Source organism: Manis javanica, chromosome 1, assembly GCF_040802235.1.
Source record: "Manis javanica isolate MJ-LG chromosome 1, MJ_LKY, whole genome shotgun sequence".
NCBI classification, from domain to species: domain Eukaryota; kingdom Metazoa; phylum Chordata; class Mammalia; order Pholidota; family Manidae; genus Manis; species Manis javanica.
The window spans coordinates 183,985,318-183,999,150 of record NC_133156.1 but is presented as its reverse complement, the minus strand read 5'-3'; the positions used below and the strand labels follow the sequence as shown (position 1 = coordinate 183,999,150).

Genomic DNA, 13,833 nt, shown 5'->3' with positions numbered 1-13,833 from the left:
ACTAGCTCTCCACCAGAGTGTTCAGTCCCAGGGAGAGGGCATTCTGGAGAGATACCATAATCCTAACTACCGTTCTCAAGCCTTCCTTTCCCACTTTGCTACACTATTAGCTTTAAATCCCAGAAAGTGTACAACTGAATTCTTAACTCAGGTCTACTAGGACCAAAGTTAATTTCCTGGGGCTTTTTTCTAAATCTCCCTGAGTTTTTAATCCACACACCTGAATTTAGAAATAAAGTAATATATTTGAAAAGAATGCCTATTTAATTTTAACTGTTTTTTATAGATCTTGAAGGTATGACCTTTCTTGAAACTGAGCAAGGAAAACCATTTGTGTCAGTATTTAGACATTTAAGGTTACAGTATATTATCAGTGATTTGGCCTCTGCAAGAATTATTGAACAAGATTCTCTAGTACCTTCAGGTAAGAGAACATGATGAAATTGTGATTTTAAGTAATCTTTTTTATTGTAACAGTGAAATATATCATAGAAAGGAATAAATAGTAATTATTCTTAATCCCAAGGTCTACATTTTTATACCAAAGCCATTTTTATACTATCTGGATACTTTTATGTGTTCACATTACATATTATAGGTATTTTCCCATATAATTAAGTACTCTCCAGGATATTTAAATGGCTACATAGGTTTCTGTAATATGGGTGTTCTTTGATTAACTAGTATACTGTTTTGGACTAGACTTTTAAAAATTACTTTTGAAGTATTATTTAAAGGGCATAACTGCTTTTTCTATTAATACTCCTTAAATTTACTTATTCTAGTTTTAAACCTTGTGTCAAAGCAAATGTGATCTTTGTGAATACAATTTATAATTTTTTAAACAATTACTGATTTAATTTTCTAAGTTAAATTTAGTGCTTATATAAGATTCAATTTAGTACTGTATATGCATATAAGAAATAGAAAATAGAATTTCTACTCAAAATTTGTAAATTGTAAACAGTAAGTTATAAATTTGTATGAAAAATATTCTTGACACTTCATTTTTTTTTTTTAATAAAGCAGTATGTTTACAGATTTAAGTTGTTGAAATTGGATACTTACTCAGAAAGGTATTGAATGGAAGGCAAGCCTAGAGCTAATACTTTTGGTATATTTGAATGTAATGCACTTTTATAAAATCACTAGCAGGTTTGTAGCCACTGCTTTTCTGTTAATTTTATGTAAATTGTTTTTACAGTACTAATTTTGGAGAGCCAAAATGAGGGGGTGTCTAACACAATTATGTGGTTGTGGGGGGTTTTGACCATAATTTCTCTGAAGATTATATTCTCTATAACATAGCATTTCTGTAATAGTTTTGGTCTGTGTTATACACTAGGCCCTAGCAATGGTGTAATATTAGAGGCCAAGGTCAGTTGCACTCTAACTGTACTTCTTTCTAAGGCTCTTTAGAAATGAATTTTGAAAGAGGTGTTTTTCTTTTTTTAAGTTCTAAAGTAGTTTAATTTAGGTGTGTCTGTTATGCAAGTGGGTAACCTTTATATTTTTGGAATACAAGATGAGTACAAGTGTTTCTAGTCTGAAACTTTTTACTGAGTACAGAATTGAAATGAATTTAGATCCTATATTTCTGAACAGATTTCAGCCTTTTTTTCTCAATAAAAAATAAAAAAATTTTTCAGATATATAAATACAATACAAATACAGTTTTTTTTAGTTATAGGAGACGGCTCTTTTTCATTTTAGAATACCTCATCTAAAAGATATAAATGAATAAATAGGTTTTTCTATATATCCAAATAAACATTAGTTTCAAAAACCAAATATAAATTAAAATTATGTGCTATGCTGTTTGTGAGGGGGCAAAATGTGGCATCAAACTTATGCATCCTAAGGAGTTGGAAACCATTTTGACTATCCTAATGTCAGAAATTTTAGAAATATGTTGAATTCCAAATTAAATCAGGACTTTGTATAGAAGCATTGTATTTTAGGATTCAACTGTATCAAGCAGGTTGAACTTCATTATTTCATAGCATTGTAGTTATCTTAAGTCAGATCATTAAATCTATTTTATTCCGTACTCTCGTCGTCATACTTCACTCCTTGATACCTCTCACTTACCTTGTTGCTGTTCCTCCCAAACCTTTCTATTATGTGTTCTGGAACCAGGTCAATAAACTCATATCTTCCATCTCTTCCCTCCATTTATTCCGCTTTCCCAGAAGATAACTATTTTCCCTACAGAGGACTTTCTTAACTTATAGTTAAGGCACCCTGCCAGTATAGAACTAGAAGGCCAGAAAGTCACGGCACTACCTAAATGCCCTTTTCAAACCATTATCACATATGATCCTACTCACCCTCTGTCCTCTCTCTCCCGACTCTTAGGTATTTGTCCACATTAATTAAGACTTAAACACTTGATTTCCTGTCTGCGTCTCCACTCCTGTTCAGTTGCATAATGTGTCCATCTGATCATTCCATATAATACCCTAGCCTCCTGTAATTTGACCTCAACTCCAGTAACATTTGTATTTGCTGAACATTAGGCACTCACTACCTATGGAAATACCATGAACCTTGTAACCCAGAATTTCTCAGCAACCAGTAGTTTTCAGGCTACATATAACTTTATAATGGGCTCATAGCCTCATTCCCTTTTATGCTGTTACTTGATTTCTAATCCATTTTAAGCCTTCCATTTTTTGTCAGTCTTTCAAACCTCGCCTGCCTTCTTCAGGCCTGGGTTTCATGATAGATCATCCAAGTCACTCTTTCATGACAACTGCTTTCAGTTCTTTTCCTCTGCTTGGCAAAATCCTGAAGCTAAATTAAACCCTTCTTGTTCCTAAATGCCTCACTCAATGCTGAGTACTGCTGTAGAATATTCTACAACTTTTGCATTGGTGCCACTGCAAAGTCACATCTTAGCACTAAGCTTGGATCTTGGGACTCTTTATACTATAACTTTCACTTGGGCACTCTTCTTTTTCATTCATTTCAGCAGTCACATCAAACCCTTGCCACTCTGCCCAAGCTTCCTGTGCAATAACCTCTGTCAGTATGGGAACTCTCCTTTTTTTTATATAAACTTGAGGCAATCAGGCAATAGTTTGTTCAAATTCCTAGTCTTCCTCACCTGTCTGTTCATCCTCTCCTCTCCCAACAGTTAAGGTACTTCATCCCTGTTCAAGCCAGCCTTCTCTTGTGTTCATAGTCCTATCAGTTCCTGTTTGTTCTGGACTTTTATCATTTAATCTGTGTCTTCAACTTTTCCCCACCTTTTATTCTCCCTTAGCCTTTAAAATATGGTCAAATGTCTCTTATCAAAGAACCCTCCCTTGACCCAGAATCCCTCCTACAGCAACTGTTCTCTCCCTTCTAAGCCACTTCTTCAGAGTAGTCTACAGATTCTGTCTCTCTCTCCATTCCTTTCTGTCATTTCTCAACCTACTGCAGTCTGTCTTTTGCCCCCACTATCTCACTGAAACTTTCCTGCAGAAGTTAGGATTGTCCTGTTTGCAAAATCTAGTGGCCTCATTTGGCCTTATTCTAACTTCTCTAGCATTTTGTATGTCATAGTTTGTTAGTTTTTTCTTGTAATTCTCTACTGTACTACCTTTGTTTAGAAATGCTATACTTTCCTGATTCTTTTCCTATCTGATCATTTCTTCTCATTTTCTTTCTTAAGATTCTCTTACTCTGTCTGCCTCTTAACTTCCAGAGGGTGCCTTTGCCCATTGATTTCTTTCATTATTTTCACACAATGCACCAGAGTGATCTCCTTTGTTCACATTACTTATTAAAAGATTCAAGTTCTGGCCCCTTCCATGAGTTCCATACTTGGATATCCAGCTGACTAGCCCTCTATAAGTTGTTTCATTTCATCTGTCTAAAACAGTAATTAACTTTCCTCTGCAGCCCCAATCCCTTCCTGCCTTTTTTCCCTGTCTTCTCAGTATCAGTCATTGATAGTATTAACAAACAACCTTACAAAAAAGGCCAAATCCTGGAAGTCATCCTACGCTCCTCCTAAACTCTTTCCTCCACATCCATTCACCAAGTCCTGTAGCTTTTTTTCATAGATAATTCTCAAAAGTACTCCTTTCCTTTGCCCAAGACATTCCCTTTCTAAGATATTATCATCTCTTGCTAGATCACTTTAGTTCAGAATGTATCTGTGTCCCTGTTGGACTGTGAGGGCCATATGTTTTTCATCTTTTTTCCTCCCATACATAGAACAGCGTTGGACAAGTAATAGGCACTCAATTGGCCTGAAATTGTTTTCTAAAACATACTAACTTACATAGTGCATTTATTTCTCAGGTAAGTTTGGATTCTAGCTCCTAACCTAAGAATTTAAAAGGGGTAAAGTAAATAAATATGTATGTTACTGGTGGAATGTGTTGTGTCTTCTTTTCTTCTTGAGGGAAAGAATTCAGTTGAGACACGAGATAGCAAGCAAAAGCAGCAAAGGATTATATTGAGTAAAAGTGAAAAGTACACTCTAGAGGCAGGAGAGTGGGCTCTGGAAACTGGAAGTAGCCCTGCTATTAGGGTTAGGTTGGCTTTTTTTTTTCTTAAGATGGTAGGAAGTCCTGCCTCTGCATCTTCTGTCATTTGATTGACAGGTTGATTGACAGCTCTAGGTTACATAACCTTTTCCTCAGTGCTTAGGCACCTTACCCATAAGTACCTAAGCGAAGCCCACAGTGGAGCCAACACCACAGTGTTAATTAGATTTAGATATTATTTTTAATGAGGTGGGGTTACCCTTGGACAAGGTCTTTGGACCTTGCACATGCCCTGTAATCAGGGAAGCCCCTTTGGTCCTGGGCTTCTTCACAATAGGCATCCTTAACATGGAATTGGGAGCTATGGAGGGCCTAGGGGTTGGTCAGGGAGGAGTCTTCCTTGGTGATGGGCTGGTGTCTCTCTCCTGCTTATGTCTAACTGCCTACTCTAACGTGCAGATTCTTCACAGTGTCCCAGTGTCTTATAAATGTCAGATTATGCATTTGTTTATTTTGTAACATAATCTTTTATGTTTATCAAGGCATTTGTCTCCATATAGGTGAGGTACAGCATGACTATCCTGTCATAACAGCTAGTGAGAAGCAGAGCTCTTCAACCCCAAGTCTTTCTTGTTCTAAAGCCCATATTTTCACTATATTTTACTGGTTACTTAAAGAATTCCATGATGTTTAATCTCTTATATCTTTAATCTCTTAAACACTTAACATCCAATTATAGAAACTTGAGCAATAACTTTGAATCACCATTCTTTTGAGTATGCTTAATTTTTTGGCTTTTGATAACAAAATAATGAAATAGATATATTGTCCCTTATTTTGCATTATGGGTGAGAAAATAGGTGGTATTATAACTTTTTATATCAGGGATTACTGTTGTAGGAGTAATGGGGAAACCTAATTGTTTTGTAAATTGAAGGGAGATGATAAAAACAGTATGAGTTTTATGAAAATAAGTTGCTTTAAATGAAGAGTTGCTTTAAATGAAGTTATGTGCTTTAAATCCACATAACTGATTTTATTCAGAAAATAGACTTGGGTTATTCAGTACAGTAAATTTGTCATCTGTTGGAACTAGATTTTTAGGTCATACATGAGTTATCTTTTAGTCAAACTTCTCCATAATTTTGCACTAACACTTTATACCTAGATGCTCTGTACAAAATGTTATCCACAATAGGCATTTTTTATTAATGTAAACTTTTGTCCTTCACCTTCATGATCTATCTGACTTAAATGTTTCATATAATAGTTCAACTTGTAGGCTCTTTTTGCTATAAGCATTACTGGTTGTAAGTAAATTTGTATGTGTGTCCATACCTGAAACTACCCTTTTTCTTTCACTTGAAGTTAATATTAACTTAGCCCAATGTTTTATCTTTTTGTTTGTTTTTTTAAAGTTTACAAATCTGAGATATTACATATTCACCCAGTATGTTTTTGGAGGCCCCCTTCCTCAAGAGAAAGACAAGAGAAATAATTTAAGTAAATTCATTCTAACTTATTTATTCTGTTGGGAAAATACTGTTACATTCAAAATGGCTATAGATTAGATGTGTAGCTGCTAATCCGTGGTACCTTGATGTGCCTATTTTGAGTTCTCCTTTTTGGCTTTGGTCTTGTAATTTAAAATAACTGCTTAAACTAATTTTCAATGAGTGGAAGTTTCTTGAAGGTACCGTTTCAGAATCTTTCTTCTGAGCATTCTGCCAAAAAGGATTCTGGCAAACTGTGCCTACTATATCTGCCTTTTGGAGATATAACTGCATATATTAAAAAAATCACATTAAAAACTGTATAAAGGAATCTGTTTCACTCATTTTCATCCCATGTTTTTCAAACTCATTTCATATATCAGCTGCCAACATTACAGTTGAACCCAAGTGTTCTTTTGACTTATTTTGGGGCTGCTATTCCTGAATGAACTACCAATGACCAGAAAGAGTTCTGGTTTGACTTCTTACTCTTTGAAATTAAAGCAAGAAAGGAGGGACAAAAATATGCACCCATGTTTTTAACTTGATGAAATGCTTTTTGTTTTAAAGGAGATTAGTCAAAGGTTATTGGAACTTAAATTTTCATGGGATATATTTACATGATATTTGAGACTATATATATATATGTATAACCATTTCATTCCAGTTTTATAAATGAATCATGAGAAGCCATATTCTGTTTCTAATCAAACTGTAAGCATAACCATTAGTGAGTTGAGAAATCATCTTACTGGAAAGAGATCAGCTTTTTCTTTTAATACAGTAGAACAGAGTTTAAATATCTAAATTCATTACAAATAGACAATACACAGTATGTGTGTATGTATACTGAGTTACATAAACTGCAACTAGTCTTACTTTACTTACTGAAGATAAATTGTGGCCTAGATATTTGTTATTCCTTGTAACAGCAAGAATATTTTGGGGAAAAGGAACATTTAAAATATATTTATTAGAGAGTTTTTAAAGAAAAGATACCAATAAATTAGTGCAATCATTTGGATCTCTTTTTTAAGTAGAGACTTATGAAGTGAAAATCTACATTTAAATTGCACTGGGCATTTCCCTATTTAAGTAGAGATTGAGATTAACTTAAATATAGAAAAACTATTCATTTGGTTTGGACTAAATAAGAGAAGAAAAACAAATATGGAGCTAAGCCAATTCAACATACATGTTTAATAAGTATGTTCTTATCTAAAATAATTTCAGCTTACATGAACTTGTGGTGAAAATATATGCTTCTTATTAAAGGAAAAATTAATTATAATTTTGATTCCATTTAGAATAACTTAAATTAAAATCTTTTATTTTTAAAATGATTACCTAAATCCAATGTGCCAAAATTATTTCAAGTGGGCATAATTCAGCTGATGAAAAATTTAGAGATGGTTTATTTGCCATTAATTAGTTGTTATTTTTAGATAATTTAGATAATAATCATTCCATTTTCTATTAAAACTATTATAAAAACTGAAAATACTGTAAAGCAGTATTTTCATTTCTCACAAATGAAAATTATATGAGCTATGCAAAGAAAACAAATTCAAGAATATACTTTTAAGTAAAGATTTAAATCTTACCTTAAATATATGTAATTAAGTAGAGATTATCCAAAGCAAAGTACTTTTTGTTCTCCCATTTTCTTATTATATTTATTTATTTTTGTATTTTAGAATGGCTCGCTTCTGTGTATAAACAGCAGTGGCTTGCTATGCTCCGGGCAGAACAAGACAGTGAAGTGGGGTAAGTATGTTATGTCATATCATTGTTCATTAAAAAAAAAAAATTCCATAAGTTTTTAAATACATTCATTATATTGAAAAATCAAGTAAGAGTATTGATAAATTAAGAGCTGTTAACAGAGAGAAAAGACCAGTATTCAACTTTTATTCTTATATTTCTATAATATTATCAATCTTATAAATATTTACCCTTCTGGTCAATTAGTATTTGAATTATCATATGCTATATTTGTAAAATTTAATAATTCCTGTACTTTGTGTCACCTACTGTTGTATTATGGTTTTCTTTCAACATACTGAAATAATACTGGTAATAAGGCTTTTATAAAGCATGATTTTAGTATCTGTATACAGGTAAAGCTGATTTTCTTATTTGTGGTACTGTTGTCCAATTCTGATTAATGTAATAGGTGGAGATCTTGAGTCTAAAATGAATTAACATCATCTGGTTACACATGCCTTTGCCAAAAGTATATGACCCCCTATAAAATATTTATGTACATTCTTCATTTTAAGGGGAAACCTATTATCTTTTTTCAATGTATAGTGCTTTGCAGTTCACAGAGGTTCTTCCGCATTTTATTTGATCTTTATACTACCTCTTTGGTATAGCTCGAATGAAGTGATGATCCATCTGTGAGTAAACAGAAGAAGCCTTAAGATGTTGCAATTTTTTGTGCCCCCATCTCTTCTAACACAATTTTACATACCAAAGAACTCCTAAGCTGTAACATAGTTGGCCTAGTTATGTTTATATCCAAACAGTGAGTATATGAACATGATATATAAGCTCATGTTAATGATTACAAGGTTATTATCCATGTTTCTTAGTTTCTGCTTTATTTATAATTTATATTCCATCTTTTTCCAGATATACTTACAGCATACTTATCCTGCACAATACAGTAAGATGGTTGAAAGAGGAAAAATAAAACCCAAAAAATGACAGTTATTTAATGGAATTAGGATTTGAAGCATTTTATAATAAATGAAATATTTTATAAATCATCTTACTACTTTTTTATTTTCAGTTTTTAAATGTTTTATGTTCTTAATTTCCCAAGATTTTTCATCTATATCCTTATTGAGTTTAATACAGAGTCTGACCTAAGAGACTGAGCCTGGAGTAAGTGGTTTTCTGACCCTCAGAAGTATCTGATTCTTGTGTCCCCACTGAAGTGATCTTATTCTATAGATATTGAGCATGTGCTCACTGTTGCAGGGCTACAAAAGTAAGGAACACAGTGTATTTTCTGGGCACTGGGTTATAATCTAGTAAGGTGTCCCTCAAGAGTTCTCCTCTTGCAAACTCTTTTCCACATTATCAAAAGGGTTATTGTTCTGCAGCAGAAATATAATAGTGTCATGTCCATTTCATGATAGAGGGGATTACTGCTCTTTTGCATATGTGATATATACTATGTAAACATTTTTTAAAGTCCTTATCTTTAAGAAGTACATACTAAACTGTTTACAGATTAAGGATATGATGTCTGGAGGATTAGCCTCAAAATGATCATTTGGGAGGGATGTGGGAAGAAATGTGTTGGTAATAAAACTAAAACAATATTATTGAAGCTAGATGATAAGAAAAATTGGCTCATTAACCATTTACTCTCCTTTTTGAATGTTTGGATTTTTTCATAAGAAAAAATTTTTAATTAACAGAACAAATGCTTTATAATAAAAACCCTCTATGGTCTACAAGAAAAGTTGAAATTTATTAGCATAGCCTGTAGGACCCTTGAAATGCTTTTTGCTTCATGTCCTCTCATGCTCAGCTTAGGTTCCAGCTACACTAAATCTTTCATGCATTTGGTATTCTTTTGTGCTACAGTCCTTTTTTGACCTATTATTCCTTCTACCTGGAATAATGCCCTTCCCCTGCATAAAATTTATCCCTGGCCTCTACCCCAACAAGCTCACACTCAGGCACAAATAATTCTTCCTCTGTGATGATTCCCCTTTAGCCCTGGGCAGTAAATTTGTGCCTTTTTCATGCTCTTAACATCACAATTCTCTCCACACTATTATAATTATTACTTACGTCTAGTTCCCTACTAGTTCTTGGATGTCAAGGACATGTTTTATTAGTTTTATTTATGTGACTTACTTTCTATTGTATTTGTTTCAATATTGTTACTATATATAAGGATGATGATGGTGGCCCCAGTGTCTAGGCACTCAATACAGCGTATGAATGAATATATTGTATTACTTTTATCATTCAGAATTCCAAACTAATAATAACGTCATTTTGTTATTACGACTTTCAAATAATAGTATTTCTCTTAGTTAAGGTTTTTAAAATAGGAGAGCAAGTAAAGATTAATTGATAAATTCTATAGCTCTATTGGATACTGAGTTTGAATAGTTATATTACATAATCGATGGCATGCATGTGAAACAGTAATGTCACATGGTAGGCAACAGCAAGTCACATTTAAATAATAGATTTTATTTTGCTTATTAGACTTTTATTTTCTTAATGAGCTTCATAGATTTTTTTCCCCTTTTCTCTGGTTTGGCTGAGCCCTAATAAAGGTATTCTAGAAGTCAGGGTAATCAATGAAACATTAAAGACTTTAAATCTTATTTAGCAAAGGCAATGAACTAGATTTAATCAATGCATTCTTATTTTTATCTATACCACAAAAATTTATTTTTATATCCATTAGCAAGTTTGTCTGTTGTTTTTAACTTAACAATTCTTTTTCAATTGTTAGTTGCCTATTTTCTATGAGATTTAATGTCTTATGTATATTTCTAGGCCTCAAGAAATCAATAAAGAAGAACTAGAGGGAAATAGCATGAGGTGTGGTAGAAAACTTGCCAAAGATGGTGAAGTAAGTCTGTGCTGTGACTTTTAATGTTCTCATACAAATTGTACTGTTGGTGCAAAATACACTTTCAGTAACAATTATGATGTTATAAAAAGAGCTTTTTTGGTATAGTTCCTGTAGCAGGATCTGGGCAAGGAGTTACATGCTCCGTTGTGATTGATTATTCAGCCCTGCATGAGCCTGTTGAACTTTTTGTATCCAGATAAGAGACAAAAAGAGGATCCCTCAGCAATCTAGAAATTAAAATAAATAAGAATCTATATGGGAGGTGTTACATAGTCTTTTAAAAGTGATTCTGTCCGTTTTACAATTACCCTAAATCAAAGACATTCAAACCCTTTGCTTGCTACCCACATTAAGAATTACATTTTTCATTACCACACAATGTAAATGTATATAAGTGAAACAAAGTATTATGGAATAATTCTTACCACTGCTAAGTCCAAAGATCCTATATTCTATTTACTTCCTTAAAAAGCTGATTGTAACTCATTAAATTGATTTTACAACTCACTAATAGGATAACATTTAAAAATTTTCCACCCTAATTGTAATTTTCATGTTTAAAAAGTTCAGCCTAATTTAGATAATATTTAATTATTTTTCTCCCAAATTTCCCCTCATTTTAAATATTTGTTTTTAATTTTTAAAAGTGAATTATTTCATTTGCATTCCTAACTGTGGTAAATGTTCAGAATGTATAAGAGGAATAAGTGTTTTCTTTATTCCTTCGTCCTCCTTGTTGCTGCTTCCAGACTTCGTTCTCCCTTATCTCTGAACTGCAACTTTTTTGAAGCACAGACTTCTACTTTATCACTTATACCCTTACTGTGGCCATCATTCACTGGAGTCACTGTCTTTTTATCACTATTCTTGTTATCGGTCTTGGTGATTTTAGTATCTCTGTTCCCTGACATTCCTTCCCCAGGTGATCTTGGCTTCACCCTACCTCAGGCACCCATTTGCTGTGAGCATATCCTCAATTTTCACATTACTAATTAATACGCCCCCTTTAAAATTTCCATTTCAAGCAAAGTATTTTTAGACTTTACCTTCCTATTATATTTCTAGTACCTCCTCATGTTATCTCTAGTACCTCTTTCTAGTATTCTAGTATTTCCTTCTAGGACCTAGACTCCAACAATTTTTTAATCCTGCTGGAACATACAGTAAATCATTTTTTTATTAAGGTATCATTGATATACACTCTTATGAAGGTTTCACAAGAAAAACCATGTGGTTATTACATTCACCCTTATTATCGAGTCCCCCCCATACCTCATATCAGTCACTGTCCGTCAGTGTAGTAAGATGCCACAGAGTCCCAATTTGTCTTCTCTGAGCTACACTGTCTTCCCCGTGACCCCACATACACCTTGTGCACCAGTCATGATACCCCACTATCCCCTTCTCCCTCCCTCCCCACCTGCCTTACCTGACCTCAACTCCACTACTCCCCTTTGGTAACCACTAGTCCCTTTTTAGAGTCTGTGAGTCTGCTGCTATTTTGTTCCTTCAGTTTTGCTTCGTTGTTATACTCCACAAATGAGGGAAGTCATTTGGTATTTGTCTCTCTGCCTGACTTATTTCACTGAGCATAATACCCTCTAGCTCCTCCCATGTTGTTGCAAATGGTAGGACTTGTTTCTTTCTTATGGCTGAATAGTATTCCATTGTGTATAAGTACCACATCTTCTGTATCCATTCATCTACTGATGAACACTTAGGTTGCTTCCATATCTTGGCTATTGTAAATAGTGCTGTGATAAACATAGGGGTGCATATGTCTTTTTCAAACTGGGCTGCTGCATTCTTAGGGTAAATTCCTAGGAGTGGAATTCCTGGGTCAAATGGTATTTCTATTTTGAGTTTTTTGAGGGACCTCCATACTGCTTTCCACAATGGTTGAACTAATTTACATTCCCACCAGCAGTGTAGGAGGGTTCCCCTTTCTCCACATCCTTGCCAACATTTGTTGTTGTTTGTCTTTGGATGTTGGCCATCCTAACTGGTGTGAGGTGATATCCCATTGTGATATCCCATTTCTCTGATGGTTAGTAATGTGGAGCATCTTTTCATGTGCCTGTTGGCCATCTGAATTTTTTCTTTGGAGAAGTGTCTGTTCAGATCCTCTTCCCATTTTTTAATTGGATTATTTGCTTTTTGTTTGTTGAGGTGCATGAGCTATTTGTATATTTTACATGTCAACCCCTTATCAGATATGTCATTTATGAATATATTCTCCCATCCTGTAGGATGCCTTTTTGTTCTACTGACGGTGTCCTTTGCTGTACAGAAGGTTTTTAGCTTGATGTAGTCCTGTTTGTTCATTTTTGCTTGTTTCCCTTGCCCGAGGAGATGTGTTCAGGAAAAAGTTGCTCACGTTTATATTCAAGAGATTTTTGCCTATGTTTTCTTCTAAGAGTTTTATGGTTTCATGACTTACATTCAGGTCTTTGATCCATTTTGAGTTTACTTTTGTATATGGGGTTAGACAATAATCCAGTTTCATTCTCTTACATGTAGCTGTCCGGTTTTGCCAACACCAGTTGTTGAAGAGACTGTCATTTCCCCATTTTATATCCATGGCTGCTTTATTGTATATTAATTGACCATATATGCTTGGGTTTATATCTGGGCTCTTTAGTCTGTTCCATTGGTCTATGGATCTGTTCTTGTGCCAGTACCAAATTGTCTTGATTACTGTGGCTTTGTAGTAGAGCTTTGAGTCGGGGAGTTTAATCCGCCCTGCTTTATTCTTTCTTCTCAGGATAGCTTTGGCTATTACAATAAATCATTTGAGTCGGGGAGTTTAATCCCCCCTGCTTTATTCTTTCTTCTCAGGATTGCTTTGACTATTACAATAAATCATTCTTACTACTTTTTTTCCAATCACCCTCTCAACACATCCCTACTTCTTTCTTGACTTATGTTTTATGTTCCATCTTAATATTGGTCCCTGGCTTATACTCTTAACTTCTTTTCCACTCTGTCAAACTCACTGGCTAAACCCCAGTTCTTGTTAAATCCCAACTCCATGCCTGCTTCCACACAGATGAGTGTGACTAAAGAAAAACAGCAAGCCCCACAAAGTTTAACTTGAATGTGTGTAACTGTAAGCCTCAAGCAGATCTTTAGGGCTACATGGTGATCCTCCTACAGTTCCCTAGTGAATTTATTCTCCTTTGAGTAACTCTCATACCTTCTCAAAATGGCAGTGCTATCACCCTGGTTTCTTGTCTGATGG

General features: G+C 34.1%; 1 protein-coding gene across 3 annotated transcripts in view; it reads left to right on the top strand.

Annotated features, from left to right (window-relative positions):
- The window catches only part of GMCL1 (germ cell-less 1, spermatogenesis associated), a 51,933-nt gene that overhangs the window by 19,966 nt on the left and 18,134 nt on the right, over window positions 1-13,833 (top strand). For 2 of the 3 annotated variants that reach the window (XM_073212002.1, XM_073211992.1), the window contains exons 9-11: window positions 287-424; window positions 7,675-7,744; window positions 10,514-10,589. In XM_073212002.1, coding sequence (XP_073068103.1) covers window positions 287-424; window positions 7,675-7,744; window positions 10,514-10,589 — 284 coding nt within the window. The remainder of the gene's footprint in view (window positions 1-286; window positions 425-7,674; window positions 7,745-10,513; window positions 10,590-13,833) is intronic. The other variant, XM_073211996.1, reaches the window with a different exon arrangement.